General features: G+C 38.4%; 2 protein-coding genes across 3 annotated transcripts in view; one reads left to right on the top strand and one right to left on the bottom strand.

Annotated features, from left to right (window-relative positions):
* The window catches only part of ryr3 (ryanodine receptor 3), a 109,909-nt gene extending 102,783 nt beyond the window's left edge, over positions 1-7,126 (top strand). Inside the window, exons 92-106 of the mRNA XM_041975039.1 lie at positions 48-100; positions 180-342; positions 435-521; positions 754-954; positions 1,041-1,171; positions 1,264-1,306; positions 1,650-1,777; positions 2,668-2,728; positions 3,047-3,193; positions 4,802-4,936; positions 5,423-5,579; positions 5,712-5,776; positions 6,396-6,496; positions 6,571-6,622; positions 6,988-7,126. Of these exons, the coding sequence (XP_041830973.1) occupies positions 48-100; positions 180-342; positions 435-521; positions 754-954; positions 1,041-1,171; positions 1,264-1,306; positions 1,650-1,777; positions 2,668-2,728; positions 3,047-3,193; positions 4,802-4,936; positions 5,423-5,579; positions 5,712-5,776; positions 6,396-6,496; positions 6,571-6,622; positions 6,988-7,083 (1,620 nt within the window). The 3' untranslated portion in view covers positions 7,084-7,126. The remainder of the gene's footprint in view (positions 1-47; positions 101-179; positions 343-434; positions 522-753; positions 955-1,040; positions 1,172-1,263; positions 1,307-1,649; positions 1,778-2,667; positions 2,729-3,046; positions 3,194-4,801; positions 4,937-5,422; positions 5,580-5,711; positions 5,777-6,395; positions 6,497-6,570; positions 6,623-6,987) is intronic.
* aven (apoptosis, caspase activation inhibitor) overlaps positions 6,852-23,959 on the bottom strand; it is a 32,576-nt gene continuing 15,468 nt past the window's right edge. The window contains exons 3-7 of one of the 2 annotated variants that reach the window (XM_041975038.1): positions 10,845-10,915; positions 9,694-9,789; positions 9,260-9,383; positions 9,086-9,220; positions 6,852-8,438 (exon numbers count right to left, since the gene is read on the bottom strand). In XM_041975038.1, coding sequence (XP_041830972.1) covers positions 8,293-8,438; positions 9,086-9,220; positions 9,260-9,383; positions 9,694-9,789; positions 10,845-10,915 — 572 coding nt within the window. In that variant the 3' untranslated portion in view covers positions 6,852-8,292. Of the gene's footprint in view, positions 8,439-9,085; positions 9,384-9,693; positions 9,790-10,844; positions 10,916-23,959 lie in introns of both variants that reach the window. The other variant, XM_041975037.1, reaches the window with a different exon arrangement.

The raw sequence follows: 23,959 nt of genomic DNA, 5'->3' as shown, positions 1-23,959 counted from the left end.
TCACATCTGGTCTGTTATTACATGAACATGTATTTTATGTGTTGCAGAAAGCCTCTGCTAAACCAGCTGAAACTCCTGAGAGTGAACCAGAAAAGGCAGAGTAAGTAACAGAGGGTAAAACTAATAATTGCCTTGCAAGAAAAGATCATGTTTAAAGTTAACAAATATGACTGATACAGCACAGAGAACCAGGAGAAGGAGGATAAACCAAAGGAAGATGAAGCTAAGGAGCCTGTGGCAGAGGAGAAGCCCAGAACCAGATCAAGTCAGCCTAAAGAGGCGTCTCCTGCCTTCATGTCCACTATCTTTGCTATTCTTGATGTCTACCTGAACAAGATGCTGGTTAGCAATCTTTATCTTTACTTTTTGACATTCTGGATTTTTTTTTTTTTTAAGCAGTCTGTCTTGATGTTAATTAAATCTTTTCTTTGCAGAACTACCTGGCTCGTAACTTCTACAACCTGCGTTTCTTGGCCCTGTTTGTGTGCTTTGCCATTAACTTCATCCTGCTTTTCTACAAGGTAACATTTGATTGTGGTCCCAATACCAAAGATACACCAGAAAGAACAGTGAGACTGTAGAAATGATGGCACTCAATGTTGTTTAGTGAAATTATTCTTAAATTTGAGAACTCCCTCCACAGTTTCATATTTGAAATACGAAGCTAAAACATAAAAAAAAATACAAACAAGAAAAAAACACCAATATCTTTGTGAGAAGACTTTCATCTTGCTGTGCATTTTTTGTGTTTAGGTCACTGGTGAGAGTGATGAAGAGGTTGATGAAGAAAACCGCTGGGGTGATGAAGAGGAGGATGATGAGGACACACTCTTTGACATGGATGAGTTTGTTCTCCAGGAGAGCACCGGCTACATGTTACCAACGCTGCGTTTCTTGGCCATTTTCCACACCGTCATCTCGCTCCTCTGCCTGGTCGGGTACTACTACCTGAAGGTACAGATATGATTTGATACTTGCCGTGTTTCTGCCTCACTGAGATGTTTTAAAGTCTTGGCTGCATGTTGATGTTTTGCTTTTAGGTTCCTTTGGTGGTTTTCAAGAGAGAGAAGGAGATCGCCAGGAAGCTTGAATTTGATGGTCTGTACATCACTGAGCAGCCGTCTGATGACGACATCAAAGGCCAGTGGGATCGTCTCGTCATCAACACGCCGTGAGTGTCTCATCTCAGTTAGTTTGTTTTGTCCAATTAGGGTTTATCATATTTCTACATCTTAAGTTACAAATTCTTCACTTCCATTGCAGATCCTTCCCAAACAATTACTGGGACAAGTTTATCAAGCGTAAGGTGAGCATGCAGGAAAAGAAATAATTGGTTGCATTGTGTGATTTTTTTTTTTCTGATGTACTTACCAGGATTAGATGATGCTAGGACGATGACAGTAGTTCCTGATTTCACTAAATACACAATGTATGTGTCACTTCAGAGCTGAAGATGAAGTATTTTAATAGGCTTTTGCACCAGAAAAAAAAATTAAATGATTGTTGTAAACATTTTATGAGGGTAATTTATGATACGCTCTCTGTAGTTGACTGTTTTATCATCTCTTTAGCAGACTGGATTTTCTCTAGCACAGTCTTAATGTTAGGCAATGAGGCTGATTCTTGCTGTGCTCACTCTGGATATGTAGGTGATCAACAAATACGGTGACATGTATGGGGCCGAACGCATTGCTGAGCTTTTAGGTCTGGATAAAAACGCTCTGGACTTCGACCCTACTGTGGAAACTGTGGAAAAGGAAGCGTCTTTGCTCTCTTGGTGAGAACTTACACACATCGGATCTAGTATCTCAACATTTCAAACCTTAATGGTTTTACTTACAATAATTAACTGCATCATTAAGTTATTTTTTTTATTCAGTATCTCAACCAAATGAATGAAGCATAGTTTCCAAGCTGTGGCAGAAACTTCCAACTTCTATCAATATTTTAATGCTCCAATCCGTTTAAACATAATGCTTCCTGCTTTTTAGCTTGATGTGTATTCTTATAGCAAAATAAAATATTAATTCATGAAGGAAGTTTTCAGCAGCTTCCAGCCATCGGCATGTTGCACACAACCTCTTGCTAATCTGAGTTAAACTGATGTGATTAAACTGCAACTCTATTAAGGACTATTATGTTACGCCATACTTCATGTGCTGTCAATTCTTAGGCAACTTACAAATATAAACTCTGCTGCTTTCCATCACTTAAGAGAATATCTAAATGAAGTCATGAGGAACATTAATGTAAAATGACTTGCAGCCCTCTATCACATCGATGAAGCCATTACTGTTAAACTTCTCATGTGGAAAGGGATTATATTTACTAAGGATGCACAATATTGTTCCTTTAGCTACTATGTTAAACTGGACACATTCCTAGGGTAAAATTAGTTGCAAAACAAGTAAATTTTAATGTAATACTTCCAAACGTGGATGATTAGTGAATAAAATTAGTACTGAAATATCCACAATTGATCTGTGCAGAAAGCTAATGATTAAGCTAATCAATAATTTAAATACAAAGTCCATTTGGTCCAAGTGTAGCATGCATCACAGCTGTATGAAAATAACCATCATAACTTAATTGTTTCTGCAGTGTTTACATGGTTGATCATGCAGCTGCACTCTTGTGATTAAACCTTTCTTTTTTCCTCATTGACAGGTTGAGCTCCATCGATACAAAATACCACATCTGGAAAATGGGCGTTGTTCTGACTGACAATGTAAGTTTAGTTCTTGTATAGTTGTTGCTGTACATAAGTGCATTTCAGTGGGGAAAACTGAAGGAAATGGCATAAAAAAAAAAAAGTTGTGGAAGCTCTAACAGTGAGTTGTGTGATCTGGATCCCTAATGTGCTTTCACTGTATTAGTTGTCTCACTTGTGAATGAAAAGCAATTTTATCTTTACCAAGAGAAATGGTTACTGAAGGTTGAATCCTTTCTTGATAATATATATCTTCTAATCAGAATCAGACATACTTTATTGATCCCATATTTAATGATAATGGCTATAATTAAAGGCGTTCCTCCCTCCCTGCAGTTATTCCTGTATCTGATCTGGTATACCACCATGTCCATTTTTGGACACTTCAACAACTTCTTCTTTGCTGCTCATCTGCTGGACATCGCCATGGGCTTCAAGACCCTTCGCACCATCTTGTCATCAGTCACTCACAACGGGAAGCAGGTGAGTAGATCTGCCAGCAGAGGGAGCCAAAGCACAACAAAAGAAACCATTCTACCAGCATTATGGTTTTCAGTCTTTTCTTCAACAATCAAGGCAAAGACCTTCACTTTTCCAACCATCAAGCTTTTGCTTGCTCATTGTTTGCTGACATATAACAAGATTATTACAAGGTTTGAAACTCTCGTGATCTTTGAATACACTGTCACTAGACATTTATTTCATATTTAATTCATGAGAATTGCATCTACATGTGGTCTTCGGTTCATTAGAGGGACTAAACACCAGCATGGCAAAATAAAACAATAACATCTGAGGGGAAAAAAAAAAAAGCTCTGAAGTACAAACAAGTTACAGGATATTAAGAAATAAAAAGGCATGAAAAATAACTAAACTTGGAAGGACAGAAAATTAATAGACGTGAGCGTTCGTCATAAGAAAATCAAACAAAAAAAAGTGCCTTTTTACACCTGACTTCTTAAATAAACTGCCAACTGGACTTAATTAGACTGAGGATGTAATGAGAATTAAAAACATGAATGGCAGGATGAAACTGATGAGAATGTCTATTTTACAAAGGGAACAAAACATATAAAAATCTTTTTAATGACTGCAGGTCAAAAGTTACATGATATGTTTGTATGAATTTAATAACACTACAACACATCATAATATATTCTAGATTAAACCTGGTAAAACAATGAGGTTTGTATTATCAGTTCTCCAAAAACCAGCTTCACAATCGAACAATAAAAAAAAAAAAAAAACACTTATCATAATCTAACCTTTAATATGCAGCTTAACTGTAAACACATTCTGGTGACGGCCACAATAAAAAGAGCATATATGATGGAGCTGTAACGTCACAAGAATTTAGTAATAAAAATCTGAATTTTTGCTATTTGTAAACTACACTGAATCAAAAACAACTTTCAGAGACGCTGCTTCCTGCTTTGTCTGCAGTTATATCTGTGTACAGTTTTGGAAAATTAATGTTTGGAGTAAAAATATGCGAAAAAGGAAAACTGCTTGACTCACAGTCAATACAACAGAGTTGGAAGTTTGTTACTGTTTAATTACCCTTAAAGTGTCTCATCTCCATATTTGAATACAGTTTGATCAGCGAGCATTTGAGCAACAGTGTAATCTTTTATTTTGCTTATTTAAATCAAATGTTATCCACATTTTGTGCCAGTTTGATCATCTAAAACATGAGCTGGGTAAAAACAAAACACTTGGCTTACAGAAATTGTTAGCTACGTTACCAATGTGGCCACAGACATGTCTGCTGAAGCAAAAGTAAAAAGTGTACATCATCAATAGAGAAGAAAGTTCAGTCATATTGAGTTTTATATTCTGCAAAGTTGAAGGACTTAAAAGTCTGAATACTGATTGGAAGGCAAAAAAGAAAAAATATTAACTGTCAGGACCTTGAAAGTCCTGCAGTATTTGAGATTCACTTTCTTTAAAAGGAAAACAATAAAAAAAAACAAAAGCTCCCTCAGGAATCCACATATAAAACAATCAGAGAAGATCGACTCCTGTACCGTTTGTTTGTGTTGTTACTGTGAATAAATGAAGGTCAGATAACTGAGCTTGTTCTGCTTCCAGCTCGTCCTGACTGTGGGTCTGCTGGCCGTGGTCGTCTACCTCTACACTGTGGTGGCCTTCAACTTCTTCAGGAAGTTCTACAACAAGAGTGAGGATGAAGACGAGCCGGACATGAAGTGTGACGACATGATGACGGTACGTCTGAAAACCTTCATGTCTATTCATTTAAGAAAAGAAAAATAAATACAGGAAATTGAAAATAACTTCCTTTGTAGGGAAAAAAAACCCTCCAGCCTTCAATAAAAGCGAAGGTTTGGAGCTAAAAATTTTTCTTAAAGCTTTTTATTCTGAATGGGTGACGAACATTTTAGTCTACAGGCCTTGATCAGAGTATAAAGACAGGATGTGAAAACTACATGTCATGGAAGAGCTTTTCATCAGCAAACACTTAAAAAATTACTTTTCTGAAAAAGGATCTTTTACTGAAGTATTTACTGCTTATAAATAGACGACCCTCTTACTTCCTTATGAAGCAAGAGCTTGACAGCAATTTTTATTCAACATCTTTTCTTCTTCATGCAACAAAGTAAAGCATCCAGTCTTAAAAATTTAATTTTCTTCTTACGTGCTACTGAATAAACTCCAGCTGCCTTAAATGTTGTTTTCTGTCTTTCTTTGTAGTGCTACTTGTTCCACATGTACGTGGGTGTGAGAGCTGGAGGAGGTATTGGGGACGAGCTGGAGGACCCAGCTGGAGATCCCTATGAACTCTACCGCATCCTGTTTGACATCACCTTCTTCTTCTTTGTTATTGTCATCCTGCTGGCCATCATTCAGGGTGAATATTGTTACTTATATCTGCCTCCATCTTAAAGCCTAAAGTACAGATATGTGCTTTACTGTGTATAGCCGATTAGGTGCTAGATTAAAAATTCTCCTGCTCAGTGTTTCTCTCATTACCTTCCTACAGGTTTGATCATTGATGCCTTTGGTGAGCTGAGAGATCAGCAGGAGCAGGTCAAAGAGGACATGGAGGTAAGCTTGGGTCTAAAAGATGGACATACTCATCTAGTGTCCTTTGTATGCAACTCTAATATAGTGGAATTCACACAAGGCATGTAGACACGGTCTAGACAACTTCCTAAAGTTCAAACGGAGCGTCAGCATTGCTGCCAGAAAGGCTGGTCTGAGTATTTCAGAAACTGCTGATGTACTCGGATTTTCATGCACAGCGATCTCTAGGGTTTACAAAAGATGGTCAGAAAAAGAGAAAATACCCAGTGAAAAGCAGCTGTCTGGTTCAGGATGACAGAAAAGGATAACTCAAATTAATACTGGTTACAATCGATGAATGTAGAATACGTCTCAGAACACAACATGTTCAACCTTGAAGCGGATGGCCTATAGCAACAGAAGACCACACTGGGTGCCACTCCTGTTAGCCATGAACAGGAAATTGAGGCTACCCTTCACAAAGATGTAGGATAAATAAAAATTAGATACTATTGTCTAGGAAACAACTGTACAGACTCATACGGCCTATTTCTGAATGAAAATGTCCTAAAAGGAAACTTGGATCAGGTTTAATAATTGATTTGGTGGGATGATATCAAAATTCAGGAGCTGCAGCATCATCTTACATTCTTTCTTTCAGACCAAATGCTTCATCTGTGGCATTGGGAATGACTACTTTGATCGAACACCTCATGGATTTGAAACCCACACCTTACAAGAGCACAACCTTGCCAACTACCTGTAAGTATAGCAGCAAACAAAGTCAGAATCATGTCAGATTTACATTTGTATCACTTTTTATGTCCTCTGTGCAGATTCTTCCTGATGTACCTGATTAATAAGGATGAGACTGAGCACACGGGTCAGGTATGTGACACACATCACTGCTTTCTAAAAGTACTTTGTGAGCAATCTCAAGAAAATGAAGGAAAACCAGGAGGCATTCTAACTTCAGTAGGTTTTACTTATGCAACACATGAAGTGGGTTGAAATGTTGCACAAGTGTAATTTAGCAGCAGAAACAAACAGTGTGTGGGTTTTTGCTTTGACATTAATATTAACTTACAGCCATACAACTCAGATCCAACTTCTTTAAATCACAAATTTAACAAGAAGATGCAGAGACAGTATTGATTTGTCTCTGGGAAGAAAAACATGCCAGTTCTGCAGAGTTTAGTAACAGCATTGCACAACCTAACCATGCATCATTCAACACGTTTCTCCACCTGCAGGAGTCATATGTGTGGAAGCTGTACCAGGAGAGATGCTGGGACTTCTTCCCCACTGGAGACTGCTTCCGTAAGCAATATGAGGACCAGCTGGGTTAGAGGGGGCAACCTCACCCGGCGCCCCAAACACCCATCCCTACTTTCCCTTCTGACAGAGACACTGAGCTTGACTTCACCCTGTTAACAGAACCCCAACACATGCTGTCAAGTAAAATCTGAATTCTGATAACTACACATAAAACTATTCTCGGACTTGCCATTAATGATTTTACGATTTGGGTTTGTGCGTTCGAATCCTCGTCCTCCACAACGCCTCTTTAGCAGTTTCTTCTATTTGATTCTGAATCACATTGCCTTTTCACTTGCTTAACCCCAACCAGTTGCACAATTTGTTGTGTTTAGGTATCTGATGCGTGTGCAGGGTTACAGCATGACAACTGAATGTTTGTATATGCACCAGTTTCTGCATTAACACCAGGATGTTTGTGTCACTGAATGGATGTGTGCTGCTAGAAGTAATCTGATCTGCCTTTCAAAGCCGTTTCAAATCTCTCTGAATTTAACGTGGTTCTTCCAGGACCAGAGTCAATTCATTTTAGGTGTTTATCAAGTGCCGACGTGCCTTTTGAAAAACTATGCAAAAACAAATTCTTTTTTTTTTTCTTTGTTCCTCCTAACACAAACCGTGCTCTAGTTCTGGACTAGTTGCAGATTTGCATCAAGCTAGTTTTGTGGCTTTTGAAAATAAAAGAAAGACAAAATTGTTGTATAAAATCTAGATGATCCTTATGTAGATGTTGCTTAGTTTGGTTTTGTTCCTAAACTGTGGTGTCCTGCCCACCTGCACTTCTTTCCACAGTAGAAGAACCCCACACCAGAGAACTGCAAAACTTGGATAAAAGTATTATTGACATTGGTTATCTGCTACCATATGGCCATTTTTACATATGTAGTAGCTTTGATAAGCAGCATTTCTCGTAGGGGGAGGAAATTAATAAAGTAATTGACGCAATAAACCATATGTGTCACCTGTGGCCTGTTTCAGTATCGGTCCGTTCCTTTGGCAGCAGAGATGGGAACAGAGACTTCTCTGTGAAGTGCTGAGGGGACATTTTGACAATCTCACATTGTTTGGGATGTTCTGTCCTGTTTTTACACCTCTGAAACATGCAGTCTCCTTTCAGCCAGGCAAACAACTAGCCATCCAAAAGAGAGAGGAGGATAGCATGAGACAAGGAAGCATCAAATGAAATTGTCCATAAATGTAACACCATGACCAGTTTTCTGTGTATACCCCCTCTGTGGTGGTCAGGAGATCATGCTATCTAACCAGTCTTCCAGGTCCTCCTCTGTCATCTCCTCTCTGACGGCTGCAGATTTCAGAGGTGCGACGTCTTTGTCTTTCACCTCCTCCGTCTTCTCTTCCACCGTTTTTGGTGCAACGTCCTCACATGCTGCAGAATGAAAGAGCATAGTGAAGTTTGTCTTAATTTTCCCAATTTACTATATTTGGAGCTTTAAAAAACCAGCTATGTACTTATTTATCCCAGAATATGCTACAACTACGTAACTTAGCATAGAACTATACACATTGTTTGTTCCTTATAACCATCATTGGGTGTCTGAAAAAAATTTTATTTATTCTATTTATAATATGTATTCAGCAAGGGGCAGCCATTCTAATGAGAGTCTATAGTTAATTACAACACCCACTGTTACAAAAATGTATATTATAAAACTAATGATAACTATTGGAAATCTGAACTATCAGCTAAATTTTTTACAACTATTTTAACTTCACTGTATGCACACATTATTCCTTAATAATTACCTGTTTGTATTTATGCATCTGGACCCCACACAGGAGGAAATGTCTAGTGTCAATCTAAAAATCTACAAATGCCTAAAATTCAGACAAGATTGCTGTATTTTAATATTTGGACAAATAAAACTTTAAAAAAAGATAATTTGCTGATTTAAGTGGAGGTTTGAGCACTTGCAATCAACAAAGTCGGGACTGACCATGGGCTTTCATGCTAACATAGTTAGGTGCAGAAAAGATCTTAATTTATCAATAATAAAAGAACCCGTTGCAACTCACCTCTCTCTGAAGCTGCACTCTCCTCATCTGCACCACTGATTGGCTGCATCCCTGCATCATCAGAGTCTGGTTTCTGTAAGCTGAGCAGCTGGTCCAGCTCTTCATCACCGTCATCCACCAAAGGTTCAGCAGCTACTGAGGAACCCTGCAAGTCTGAGCCCACCGCTGCAGCTATGGGGATTTTCTGGTTGGTGCCGGGGTTTCTGAAGGCTGTGGAGGAAGGAGTGAATTTTGACGCTTGGGGCACTTCCTGTTTAGGTGTGAGGGTAACAACGGGAAGCTCTGCTGGTGTTGAGACCTGAAACATCACAACAGTGATGCAGATGTTTGTCAAAATCAAAAGCACTTTCTCAACTTTTACACACAAGATCTCACTTTTTCACGTATAATTTAACCTAATATGTTTTCATTTCGACAAATGTAGTTTCCTAGTAATTAAGCTTAAAGCTATTACTCTGTTACATCACAGTGTTAGTAGGAACAGAAAAATCTTCATCCCACATCATTTGTGATTAAAAATAAACATCTGGCAAGAAAGCTTGACAGACTTTTCCTCTGAGTTCTGAAATAAGCCCAGAGACAGTAGGGGGTGCAGTCTAAGGTGGTACCTGAACCAACTCGGCTTCCAGGTTGAGTCTCTGATGTAAAGGCACTTGCTGAAGACTGTGAGCGAGAGCTGGGAGGTCCAAAAACACAGCTGACATCTGGACAGGAAACAAAGATGGTAGCATGAACAGAAATACATATTTTCCAAGGCTTTGTACAGAAAAAAAAATTAAAAACAAGCTCCATCTTTTAAGTGTTGCTTACACAATGTTAAGTCAGTGCTGACAACTTGATAAAGCCTTATGTAATAATGCACTGTACTTTTATTTACTAGAGCTGTAAAATTAATTTCTGGGCATGATGTAAGGAAAACTTCAGCATTTGTACTTTTGCATGAGTAAGAAATGATGGAGGACTCATCTGACTTGTAAGCAGCAGCAAACATCTTGTACCACCACACATAATCCTAAAGGGCTCTTTTCTTCTCACAGGTAGAGAATCTTTTGCTAAGTTGTTTCTACCCAAGAAAAGAGTCACAGTGAACCTACGTCATTACTTTTAACATCTTCTCCAACACTTTCTCTTATTTATTCAGGTGACTACGGTGCAGGGAGAATGTTTGTGAACACTCTGCCACATGGACCAGTGTTTTCTCAATACAAACCAGAGCTAATAAACAGCAGGGTTTACGCATGCTGTTTCAGTGGGTTCTATAAAAACCAACAATGTTAATAAACAGAGCTGCAAACACTTTAAAACTCAGCTATACCAAGGTTCTGACTATATAAAACATTACAAAGCAGAGAAATGGGAGGAACCCTGAGTTCATGTTCTTCTGCTGCTTCGACTTCACATCCATGCTGAAGCTCCAGTTTCTTTTCTCTGCACCAGATAACCATTAATCACCCTATCACCTGTTTTTCTCTACTCTAATTTAGGCCAAACCAGAGCTGGAACAACTTTGGTGGAAGAAACTCCAATAAAGCTCAAACAGCTGACTAAAATTGCAATATCATAGTTAAACCTTTTTTATTTCTCCCAATTGTGAGGTCATAGTACAAGTTTGTACTTTAGAGGCTTTAAAAGCTTCTTTTTTATGTATGAATACAGTATATTATAAAAATATAAAAAATAAGAGTTAAAGTTGCAGTGGGATATGTCAATGAGAGAAAGAAGGGGGTGTAGTGGTGAGCAGTGGGTTGGACAGACCTACCTGGCTGGCTGTGAACGGGTCCATCTCCCAGTCTTTCTCCTCTGAAAACCGGAACTGGGTGAAAGAATCTCCTGAAAAAGAAAGTTTAACATGATAAACACGTCTTCCAGTTTATTAATCACATTAAAGAACAAGGATAAAAACGTTGACCAGCGTGAGAGCTAAAGCAGCCTAGCATGTGACACCAGTCTTTCAGAACATTAACTGGCTGAGGGCTCTTGTGGCTACAGACATGGAGGATGTTATTAATAAGCAGCAGACAGACATATTTGCAAAGCTAGACACTGTATTAACTTCTGTTGTTGAAGCAAGGTACGCGTTTGATGAGCGAGGAGTGAAAACAACATCCAGCACAACAGGGACGCAGTGTCAGATGTGAAGCACCACTCATCATTTTTGTGCATGTAGTTATCTCTGCTGTGCTACAGGAGGATGTCACTTTGGGTGGAATAACAGGGCGCTTTGGGGTATTTTTAGATAAACGCCATGAGAGGCTGCCTTTGTTCAAAAGAGAAACTAAAAATTCTCGACTGCTACAAGGCAGCATCTTTTCTTTGAGGTAGAAAAGAGTTGGGAAACCTAAAAGGAACAATTAGAGACAAGAACACTTTAAACAACTAGGACAACAACAAGAATGCTAAATGTTCGGAGGATAAAGATATGAAGGATTCCAGCGTTAGGGTGCAGTAGCTAAAATCAGCTCTGCCAGGCCTCACTGACTACATGTGGAACATTGGAGGATAAGTAGCTGCAGGATTGCGCTCTTTGGTAACCAGATTAAATTCAGAGATGTCAAATATGAGGTATTACAAATAGAAAAGCTGGGCTCAACAAGGGTTGTTGGAGAGGATTTTCTGAAGGCAGCATGGCAACAGAAAATGGATTTTCTATTTAAATTTTTCTCTACTTTGTCGGCATTATTTTTTTCTTTCCTGAAGCAAACTCATGAGTCTAGATATCTGTTAACAGAGGGATTTAGGAATATTCCAAGTCTTTGCTTTAGAAAAACTCCTAAGATGCTTTACCGGTATGTTTTGGCTCATAGTCCATGTGTACTGGTAATCACCAGCCAATCAGCTGTATTGCATTTGCTTAAATCACAGCAGACACAGTTTATTTCTGCACACTTTAGAAATCATCTAACTGCTTCTGTCTTTTGTCACATCAGTAAACAAAGGTTAACCAGACTCATCACACCACATCCAAGTGATGATGATGTATACTTCCAACAGGGAGCCACTCCAAGTCTTCTCCATACTTTAATCTTTCTACCATTCTGGTTTAAGTTAATTTTTTTTGCTGTTTAGGAGCTGGTCTGACTTTCTAAAGGCTTTTTGACCATTAAAAATGGTTTAGTCCTTGTTTTAAACCTGTATTTGCTGTAATGAATATTTTTGTTTTCAAAAAGACTGAGTCTACTGAGTGGAAGTCTACCTTGGTTTACTTGCTTGATGAAAACTGCTTTCAAAGACCTATACTCCAAGCCATGAATACCGTTTTGGTCCACATATAGAAGCTCAGCCCTTTAAAGCACAGTCAACATACTGACACTATTTTCAGGATAGCCTCCGTTGTCAGATGATGAGGCTAAGATGATGTAAAATTAATGTATCAATAGAAAAAACAGCATAAAGACCAGAAGAAGAAAGGAGAATTTATTACTAACAGTACTTTATAGAAATAACACACAGATCAACAGTGACCAAGCCAACAAAAACAAAACTCCTTACTATTTACCTCCCATTCTAACAAAACCAACTAACTCAGTTTGTTTTTAGTGCCACTGTGCATCAAAAACATCTTTGTTTTATTCCAACATATGGGACTATTATGTTTGTTCATTTCAAACAGACGTATAACTTTATGATCACTTGTTGTATTTTGGCTGCTCCTGATTGGACATTACACTCATTTTAAAAGCTATCTAATTTAAAGTTTTACAGGAAGTGGCTTCATCATAATTTCTGGATCAAAATAGAGGTCTACTAGCAACATAGCAATGGCATATTTTTTTTTTTTTTTTAAATTCCAAAAATGTGATAAATAATGGTGTTACTTATTGTGGATTTACCATGTAAAGTCTCAGAATAAACAAAAAGATTTTGTGGCTGGATTGTAAAACTCCTGGATGGGATATAAATGTTTGGAAAACTTCTGTAGATCACCTAAAGGGTAAGCTATTGATCACAATTTACCCTTCAGAGTTACATACTACCGTTTCTGAGAAATTGTTGACAATGTGGTGCCGATCGAGTTGTAAGGGTTAATGAACTAAAACATAAAAACAATTTCTCAACGCTTTCATAAATTTGTTGCTACTGTCCAACATTTCAGAAGCTATTTTTATTCAATTATTCCTTTCATCAGCAGAAAGCAAATCAATCATTGTTTGCAGATCAAAGCGGCCTGATGTTTAACATGAGTCAGGTGCTGCAGCTCTGACTCATCTCACAGGCTAACAAAGAATCTGCCACACACAGATGGACGGTCCGCGGGAGATCGGACAGAGGAGCTGCAGTCAGTCGCAGACTCACACTCTGTGCATGGTATTACAGACGCTCCTTCGTGTGCAGCCATCAGCACCATCTGCTTGGGCTGCAGTAGAAGTGATGGAGGTCAACAAGGAGAATCTGCAGGAGGGCTTTAAGAAGGCTCCACTTTAAGAAAAAGCAAAGGGAAGACGGTTTAAGAAAGGGGGCATTAGCAAGGCAGATGGATAAGAAAGGAATGGGAATGTCAGCTTTAAATGACAGCTGGGGTGGTTAATGCCTCTATGTTGGGCCACGTGGGAGTTAAATATCAGCAAGATCAACTGATTTCTACCCTTACAGGAAAAGATCCCAGCACATAATTCTAGATTTAGTTGATGTGAATCGCATCAATGCAGGCATCTTAAGCAGATTAAATCTTATCTGCTAACAAGGTTCTGAGGAACCAGGGAACCATGGCTCAAAAAACTGGACAATATTCTGTTACAGTCGATTTGATTTGAGCTGCAAGCTGTGGCATGTTGGACTCAAAATAAAGTTACTTTTTGGCTTGAAAAAATTAAAACGGAGTAGCTTTGAGTTTAAAAAAGCATTGCAGGGATTTCTCCACTTGCCTGAAGATTGATCTAAACGTCGAAAGTGAACAGGAATTAAGGTAAAAGTTAAAGTTAACACGTTAGCTTCACACAATAGTGTTTAGCATCTAAAAGAGAAGAAACTTGTTCAGGACTCAAAGGTTTAATAAGACAAAAGTCTCTATTTAAATTTTCGCCCCTATTTACACATGGCATCATGTGTCAGCATCAAACAGGGAAACAAACAGACCTCAGAAGGTCTTCTAATGTTTCTGAAAAATCCTGCTTTATATTTAGAGAACTAAACAATTTAATACATTTATTTTCTATACTCAAATCTAGCTGTCAGTGGACAAATATCTATACATAGCATCATTAAACACTCAGGCATAAACAAGTCTGAGATCTGCCAGAGTCTCAGTAATCGCAGTATTCTCTCTATTATGTAATAAATATGATATAAGAAAGCAGTTGAAGAAAATACATGGAACAGATTTGTGATGCAGCAGATCTGAACGAACTCTCCTCTGCAGACATGCCAACTAGAACTTTTAATATTCTGAAGCCATCTCTGTGCAGAGATGTGAAGACAAGCTTGAAACACTGGAAACCCTAACAGTGGGGCTGAGTCTGCCTTATAATGAGCAACACATCATTCATCCCTCCCTCTGACACTCCACAGCATGTTCTTACATTAAAACACCAGCTTGTTTTGGCTTTAATCAGGTTTAAAACAACACTACACAAGTTTCCAACCTAAAAACTCAGTTTCTGACTCGCTTTGAAGGCACCCTGACATTCATTATGCACATTCCTGGAGTCCTTGTTGCCCTGCAGGTTGTATTTCCAAGGAAAGCATTGCGTTGCTATGACATCACACTATTACGTAGCTGACACATCTATTGTTATCCAGCTTATACGCTGCCAAACCCTAACCCTAGGTGATGGTTGGCGGTGGAAATGCTACAGAGATCAGAGTTTACTGAACCAAGCCCACCAAACCTTCTCATCCCGAGCTGGATCCCATGGTGAAAACAGGGCTCAACAGTTTTCAGAACCGAAAACACAAAACCAAAAGTTTTTTTCACACTATGCAGTAATAAGCACAGAATTCATCTGATCCATCTGGTACATTTAGAATCTATTAAAAAAAAAATATTTTTTGAGATCATGGCTGCTACGATGTGATCTACGACTCAAAAAAGTAGCCACTCTATGTTACAGATCACTTCCCAATGTGGTCTGAGCAATCTGATCCTAAGTCCTGAGTGATTATTTGGACTTCACTAAAATGTTATATGCACAGTCATTTTTAAACTTAGGGTTACCCAAGAAACTGATGCACTCGAAGCTCACTTTCTCTGCTAATGGATGAGATGTAGAAACTGTCTCACTTCTTTCCACTGAAGCTGTTCTGCTGTGACCTAAATTAAAACCACTTTGTGTAAAAAGGTAAATCATAGGAAGTCAAACTACCTCTCAACAGTGGCTTCAGTAAAAAAAAAAAAAAAAGAAACACTCCATATGATTTGTTTCTGGCTTCCACTCCATTTCATTTAATATCTTTCTAGATCCTCATCCTCCTCTTCCTCCACCTCCTCCTCATCCTGCTGCCCTGTCTCCTTCAGTCCAGCACACAGAGCTGCTGATGCAGGTGGACTGCTTCCCTCCTACACCTCAGAGCTTGGTGTCCTTCTGATCTTTGTCTGTGGATTTAGCATCACAGGAAAGTTCAGAGGCTGAACCATGGCAACAGCTGCCAGCAGAGATGAGACACTTCTGTCAAACCTCCAGAAGACGAAAAGAAGGCTGGAGGATGAGGAAGGTGTCCCCACAAAACAGTGAAGTGAACCAATCAAAGCATAAAGCAGACTTTGTTCACATTTGTCCAAAGACATGAGAGTGAAAGAGGAAAGTTGAACAGGATAGTTTAGGGTTAGTTTTGAATCCAGTTTCTCTGGCATGGTTGTGAGAGAGTTGGAACTCTTATTCATCCATTACAGTGATTTCCTGACAATAAGTTCTTTTGGAAAGAAGTCTGTGTTGGACCTCGAAGGCGGTGAATCTATTTATACCACTGTGTCCAGCAGTCGCAATTTTAGGAGAACGAAAATCATGATAGAAATTCTACACAAACTAAAAAAATGATCTGCTTTGGTTCTGATTGGTTTTATCACATTTTTATAAATGTCTGGTGCCTAATATTTAGCAACAACATCATCTGCATGCATACTTTATGTTCTAATAATAAAATGTATCACAATATAATGTAATAGATTTCACTTTTTCTCTAAAAACCCACAGGATTTAGCCCATTAAGACTGGATGCAGAAGATGTATAAAGCCTGGAGCAACATTTGCATATTTTACATTTTATCTCTCAGCCACACAGCGATTCAGTTTTCTATGTTTCAATGACATTAACAAAAGGAAAAAGTCTGTGGTTTGCAATAGAAGTTAAAGTTTATGACTTTTTATTAAACATTTATTTATTTTTTCAAAAGCAGAGAAATTAAGGTTTTAGTGTCTGAACCTCTCTACCAACATAAATGCACGTATGGTATGTAGAATATGTGCATATATTTATGTTTACGTTGGAAACTTGCATGTCCCCAGTTGACATGGTGTTACATATTGCTGCAGCCTTGCCTGCTGCCACTGAATCTCAGTCGTCGTCTGTGCACAGCTGAATAAAAATAAGTTCATAGTTCAAATTATTGTCTGAGTGCAGCAGTAACGGTGAGGCCACTAGACCCCTGCGAGTTATTTCTCAGTGGATAAACAATACATGGCTCATACTGTGAGCCAAGAGGCCCAGCTGGCATTGTGTAAGTTCTGTATAATGTAGTAGCCTGTCTCTTGACATCTTGCCGGCTGAACTCCACATTAACAAATTAGGCTTTATGCTTGCTGAGCTATCTGCTGAATCCTGCTTTATATTTGGGAATGTGCTGTTCGTGCTTGCTGCAGTCTTTTTCTGTTCCACTCAACTCCACTCTGCTTTCACCTTGCCGCTGTTTATCCTCACCCCTCTGCACAGAATCAGGGTGAACCTTAAGGCAAACTGGATCTTAACCACCCCCATATGAAGAGATGGAGGGTTCAAGACTGCAACCTTGCTCTTGCTCTTACTGGAAAAGGAAATCTTTGAGTTATCTTACAGCATTTGATTATCGATTTGAGTTTATCAGCAATTATTTGAACATTGTAAAGTCTATTTTTGAGTAGGAGTGGCTGATACTTATTTGTTTTATGGAGCTTAATATTTGTTGTGGTACGCTTAGTTGCACTAAGCCAATGTGACTGACACCACTTTGGGCTCAAAGTTACAGTCATTTAATGTGTGCAGAAACAGGTGCATGTGGAAACAGGTGTTAGATTTAGTTCTAGATTTCCAGAAGTTAAACATCTTGGGACATTTGTAGCTAGGTGAATTTTTTTTTGTGCATTAAGCGTTGCTTTTTGGCATGGAATTTGTTTGCAGACACCATACAAGTAGGCAACAGGGAAAATAAACATTGGCTAAGTAGAAGTGGATGATAACATCATGGAGGGGATCTTTGGTGAAGTCCTCAGAGGAAAAAGAGAGTAAACATCAGTGAGAAGCAGCTATAAGTGTAGCAACAGCAAATACATATTTGAATATCTCCGCTTCATTGCACAGCCCGTTATACTGTCAACAACTTGTAGTTTAATAACAGGAATGACTAGCACAACATCCCCTTTACCGCACAATATAAACATCTGTGTTAAAGTTAAAGTGTGTAAGATCTACAGACATTTAATGGTAAACAAGGGCAAAGTAACTTGTAAATGGCCGCCAATAGCAAAAATTCTTCCAGATAAACATGTTTTCATCTGCGAGTGGATCCAGTGTCTTTAGATATGACTGCACTACAGGTAACTACTAAAAATAATTTGTACATGTGTACTGTTTTCAAAAGCACAGTTCAAATATAGGTTTAACCTCCCCAGAAAACATTAAAAAGTAGTTCTTCTGTTCTGGGTGTTTTCCTTTCAGATTTAACCATTACTGCTGAGTGTCTCTGACAGGAGGACCACATTCAGTTATTCAGATCATCATGTGATCTTTCAGCCAAATCACCTATACCAATAAAAACAAATTGAAATCAGTCGCGAGGTAGAACCTAAAAACGTTCCAAATAAGTTTTATCTGGGTTACTGCAAAAGTGTACTGTATGTTCATAATGCCACAGGAGTCCAGAGTTGTGCTGCGTGTGTGGCCTTGCAAATAATTTATGATTCAGCACATACAACTGTTGCCTTGCAAGGCTGTGCACACACACCACTTACACCACAACTGCACATCCTTGTTAACTGGACCACACCTTAAGTATACAATCGTGTCACTGTATGAAGATGATGGGTGGCATTTTGTGTGACTGAAGACAAACAAGCGTCCTACCTCACTTCAACCTCCACCGACCATGTAATGAATGAATGATAACTAGTCTTTTAAGCCAACAGATCCTTACTTGATGAGTCAGGAGAAAAAGCAAGACAGCTCTCAGAAAAAAAACAAAAAACATAGGAGTAACTGAGTGTCTGGCAGAAAGCGTCATAGAAAATAATAAATTGGAAAATATGCTGAAAAGATGGCAGCGAGAACGTGGCGTCTGGAGCTGATCCTCTTTCTGAGACCTGAAGCACCTCCAGCATGGTCCCGTCACGCCTTTTTAACCAAACCAATTAGCCCACCATGACACGGTGCTAAAACTCACTACGCGTCGATAAATCACTGTCTGCGCTAATTGCAATTAAAATCCGGAGCAAACCAGGCGAGACAGTAAAGAAGGCCAAAGCTATTTACTCTTAACTTTTAATGGTGAGTCTGCAGCCTGTGTTTATTTCAAAGTCATATCAAAGGAGCTCCAATACGCTCGAGGCCTTGCTCTCATTAGGCATGGGGAGGTTTTTGTTGGTAAGCAGCTTGTTTGGAGGCGAAAAGCTGAAGCTCAAGTACTTTTTACCTCAGAACCCACAGATCACATTAAGCATCTAATACAGACGTACAGCATAATTTCCACGTTAACCTCTGCTGAACATTTTAAGTAAAGAATAAATGGTTTTATTTCAAGTTTACATAAACACTTGTGGAATAAGTAATGTAAAAAGAAATGTTTGGTTCACTTAATCCTTCCACTTTTGGAGCCACGAAAAGTGCCATCAGTGTTATAATTAGTTCCAGATTACCAATATCCTCATATGATGATAAAGCTACAGTAGAGGAACAAGCCCAAAGAAAGAGTTCAACTTTTTATGTTCTAGAGTCATCATTTTTCTCTCTACGTATAATTCTCCGCCAAGATGAGGCAAATTTGGTATATTTTTTAATTAAAAAAAAAAAAAAAAAACAACAAAAACAAAAAACACCTGGAAGTTTATTTTAAAGGCTTCTTATAATCTCATTGTCCAGTCAACACTAATTATCATGAAGAGGCAAGCCAATGGTCACTGTGAACGGGATCCAGAAAGACATTGATGCAGTGCTCCGGTAACAAGGCCTTTATGGCAAAGTTTCCAAACAAGTCACTCCTCATGACCATGAGAGGAAAAATCTGATCAGACAAAGGGAGGATCAAATAATCTGGCTCCACGTGTGAAGTAAACCAGACACTAAGCATGACCTCATAGTCAACCAATTCAGTATTAATGGTAACCTGCTTGTCCCGAGGTCAGTAAACTCTGTGTTTGGGTAGGCTGGGGGTAAGTGAAAACAAATATGATGCATTATTTAGTTAGCCATTCCTGCTGCTCTATGCTCCGTCAACCAATCACACAGAGTTTACAAGCTGTCAGCCAATCGAGCCCAAGTTTGTGGGGGAATGCCAATAAAACCAAAAACATTAAAAAGCAGCACATGACTACTAGGAAACTCAACCAGGGTTGTCCGGGTTTCCCTGGGTCCGCCTTAATCAGGAGAAAAGGTGAGAGTCTCCATTTTGTTTGGATGTCACAGATCCAGCTTTTATAAATGAACAAATTCTCTTGTTGTGTAGCACATATCACATCATACTTGCACAAATGCTCGCAGGCAAAGTATGGTTTGCAAGTTAGGCAGATGGGCAAGTAAAGTCTATGATAGCAAGTGGCTAAAAACCCTGATTTCAAGGTCTATATTGATCATGGAAATGGCACCATCATACTGTGGGGTCTTTTACTTCTATTGCTCTATTGTTTTTTTGTTTTTGTTTTTTTACAGGGACTAATCAGGATGAAGACAAAGATGAATGCAGAAAAAAAACTGTGCCAATTCTGAGCTTCATACCTTTCATGTTGCTGCAGCTTTCACCTCAGGCCTGTCAGATTGTCCTTCACAAAGGCTTTAATCTTCAGGTTCTGGTCATTTTCTATTCTACTAAATTACATAAAAGGCTTTTATTTCTTCTAAATCGTATTTTGACACCACAAATAATGTAAAATGCTCACGAAGATGGTCATCAGCTCTAACTTATAGGTTTCAACTTGCAAAAAATTTTATAAAATTAGGCAAAAGTAAAATTACTCTTCACAGAAACTACAAACTAGAAATTTCACGATTACACAATTTCATTATTAATCGCTGTATTAAGCTTCTTGATTACATCATCATAAAGATCCCTCAATATCATCACTTTTGCAGCTCATGCACGGAACAAAAACGGAGTTACACAACATTTGCATGTTACCGTTTGTTTGATTTTGTTCCATATAAGTTGCAAAAGAGGCTCACCTGATTAATTCTGATGTCTTTGGATATGAAAAAAAGTTCATGGCATGGACAAAAGAGAGGGAATAAATAAAATGTGTTGCACCACCTGCAACATAACCACCAGCTTTGTACACTAAAGTAAAGTTAAATGAACTGTCGCTGGGCTAAAATTAAATTATGCTAATGTTTGTTTAATGTAACTGAAATAAAATGTTAGCGTGATTTGCAATTTAATTGTGTACGACTCTTATTGGGGTTGTGGCACAACGTAAGGGGGTTAAGCAACATTCAACGTTAAACAGATGAGAAAAACCGCATGCATACTTTTTTTATAATGTAGTTTACAGAAAGAAGCTTCCTAACTCCAAGCAGAGGTCCTGTACCTTCTTCCATCTGTTCTCTCTAAAAGAAATATAAAGTTAATATGCAGTATTTATTTATCGTTTACATAGCAGATGTGATTTTGTTGGAATGAGACTTTAGGATTAATTTACGTTGTTGGTATATTATTTGGTTATGTTGGCTTTAAAAGACAGAAATAAATTAAACTTAAGGACCTATAAGTTGTGTTCATAGTGTTGGGAAATTAATGAATGCATAATAATTGTGATAACTGACAATAATTGTACCTTGACAATCTAACAGATGGGGTACAAGGTTAAATTCTAAAACGTTAAGATATTTTCCTCCCCACAAACAGAGCATCACTAATGTATCTTGTGTTTTCACTTTTTTTGTGCTCCCAGAAGATCAGATGAGGATGAGAACAATGTACCCACTGGCAGCTAAATAAAGACCCGTGGACGGCCTTAAATAACCACTAAACAGCCAGAAAGCATGAATGTTTCAATTCAATGAAGGCTTGAAAGGATGGAACACGGCAGCCATTAAATTTAGATAATACGGATCCGAAGCAGTCAGACCGGTTGATCTGTTTACCTCAGAAACTTTGTTTACTGAGCTCAGCTAGAACACACGCAACCACCTGTACTCTAAACACAAACATGACAAATACAGTATATCAGATCAGATTGTTTGCTGTGTTCAGCACAAAGACATGAAGTAAGGGATCTTTTAACAGGCAAAGCTGCTGCTGAAGCAGAAATCTTCCTTTAGAGTTTTGTGATTTTGAGTTCATGGTTTTATTGGGACTGCGAAAGCTATTTTCATTATAATTGACAAGAATTTTGTGGCATCTTTGTGTGTGCCATGAGGGAAAAGAGAAACATCATCCAGAGATCCAAAAACATAAAACTTGTAAAAGTTTACTGAAAAATTACATAAGCTGGTTCATAAAAATGTTTATTAACATTAAACTAAATTACTTGACAGTAATTTATGGTAAATCATAGTGCTCTCAAAATGTAAGATTTCCATTAAATGCTATATAAAATGACTTGTGCTTGGCAAAAATGCACTTTTGATTCATAATACAGTTAGAGTAGGCTGCACAGCATTAAACTACCGTCCTTGTGGTTATTTAATGAAAACTGCAGAAACAATGAATCTCCATTTGTTCTCTCCTCAAAGCAATCATCCGAGTTGTTCTCGTGCTTGTCATCTTCTTTATCGTGATTACATAACCTTTTGAATAGGAGGTTGATCCGGGTGCCGTATACATTATATACACAGTTATAATATGTTGAGCTGTACTTGATGCCAGTGGAGTGGATCTATGCATTTTTGTTCTCTTTTGTTGGTAATTTTTAATTTAACCAAAGATGCTAAACTCTCTTCTTAAGTGTCCTTTATGCTAACACCTAAGACCACGCCTTAACAAATGCAGCCCAATGCATAATTTCTAAAATACAATCACATGTTAACACTGATCATTTATTAGGTCATGGAATTAATATAGGAAGTTGTATGACAAGCATCATCTGCTTTGACATTAATCTGATCAAGCAAATGTAAGATATATGGATGGCACACGACAAAACCAATTGGACCCAAAAAAATCCTGCCAATAATTTTGTGCAAAATCCCGCAAGACACTCTGGGAGATCTGACAGCAATGCCTCAATTGCCCTGAGCTGTTTTGGTGAAAAAAACCTGGACCTATAAAAATGTTAAAGTAACACTACATAACTTTCTCTTTGTTAAAACTCTGCTTCTGACTCATGTTGATGGCACAATGACATTTACAGGTATTATGTATATTTCTGGAGCTGTCATTATTCTGTGTCGTGGTACTGAGAAACCACATTCACAACTTTGCCTTCCAGCCTTGAGCACAAACATCACATGGCAACAACTGGATCAACACACTGACTGTTTTTGGATGTGCACTATGTCTGATTCAGTAAGGAAACCCAAGAGAACATTGTCAGGGGAAGAGAGAAAAGGACAGAGAGAGAGTCAACGTTGGACTGACTTTTACTGGCTGGAGAGAGCTCAGAGAAGATATGAATGAAAGAAGACATGAACAAGATGAATGTCGAATTAGCCTTCATTATGGGGCGCCAAAGTGCAAAAATCTGCCAAAGTTCAGTGGTGCTGCTTTATTCAAAGTGGTTTTAATGTTGGTGTTGCAGATTAATGACCATTTAGATCATTTCTGCCTGCCACAGGGACTGCAGATGGAAATTAGCGAGAACACTATAATCGAGTACTGAGCATCTTTACCCTGTGTACAATGTTTCTGCATGTGGTCCCTGACAAATTAACATAAAAAAATACATGAAATAATAATAATTTCACAATAGGCTCATTTGTCTAATCAACCACTAGAATGTAGTAAAATCATATTTCAGACCCAAGTGACAATATTTAAAGAGTATTCAAGAGTATTTAACTCATGAAAAGCTGCTTCACTGTAATGCAGCAATCAAGGAAAGGCACCGCTGCTCAAAAGGGATAAGAAACTTGGGGGAGATTCAGCACCTCTCCAATTATGGATGCAGAAATCAAAATCTTCAGTAACTAAGTCCGCAGGGAGGCAAGATTTACCAGACACAGCCTCACTACAGACACACATGCTTCAGTGCTCCAGAAATATAAGCAGACATAAACACAGTTTAAACTCTATTCAGCAAGGATGTAGGAAGCAATTTAATTTTTATTCACTAAACTGTATGACACAGCCCTGTGTCCATGGAGTTTTAAAATGCTTATCTACACACCTACATGGCACAAACAGATGCTGGACAGCCACAGAAGAGTCGGCAGATCGGGTCAGTGAATTTGTAGCAGAGTCAACAACAATTATCCCAGCGGCCCACTACTTTTTTGGCCTTCCTAGTCTCACTTCCTTGTCATTTTCTTCTCTGAGGCAAAACTGTCATATGATAGACGATAAGTGCACAATAAGAAAGAAAAAAAGATATTCCTTTTAAGAAC

The sequence above is a fragment of the Melanotaenia boesemani genome, chromosome 22 (assembly GCF_017639745.1).
Source record: "Melanotaenia boesemani isolate fMelBoe1 chromosome 22, fMelBoe1.pri, whole genome shotgun sequence".
NCBI lineage: Eukaryota > Metazoa > Chordata > Actinopteri > Atheriniformes > Melanotaeniidae > Melanotaenia > Melanotaenia boesemani.
Note: the sequence above shows the minus strand (reverse complement) of the source record. Positions and strands in the feature narration are given on the sequence as shown.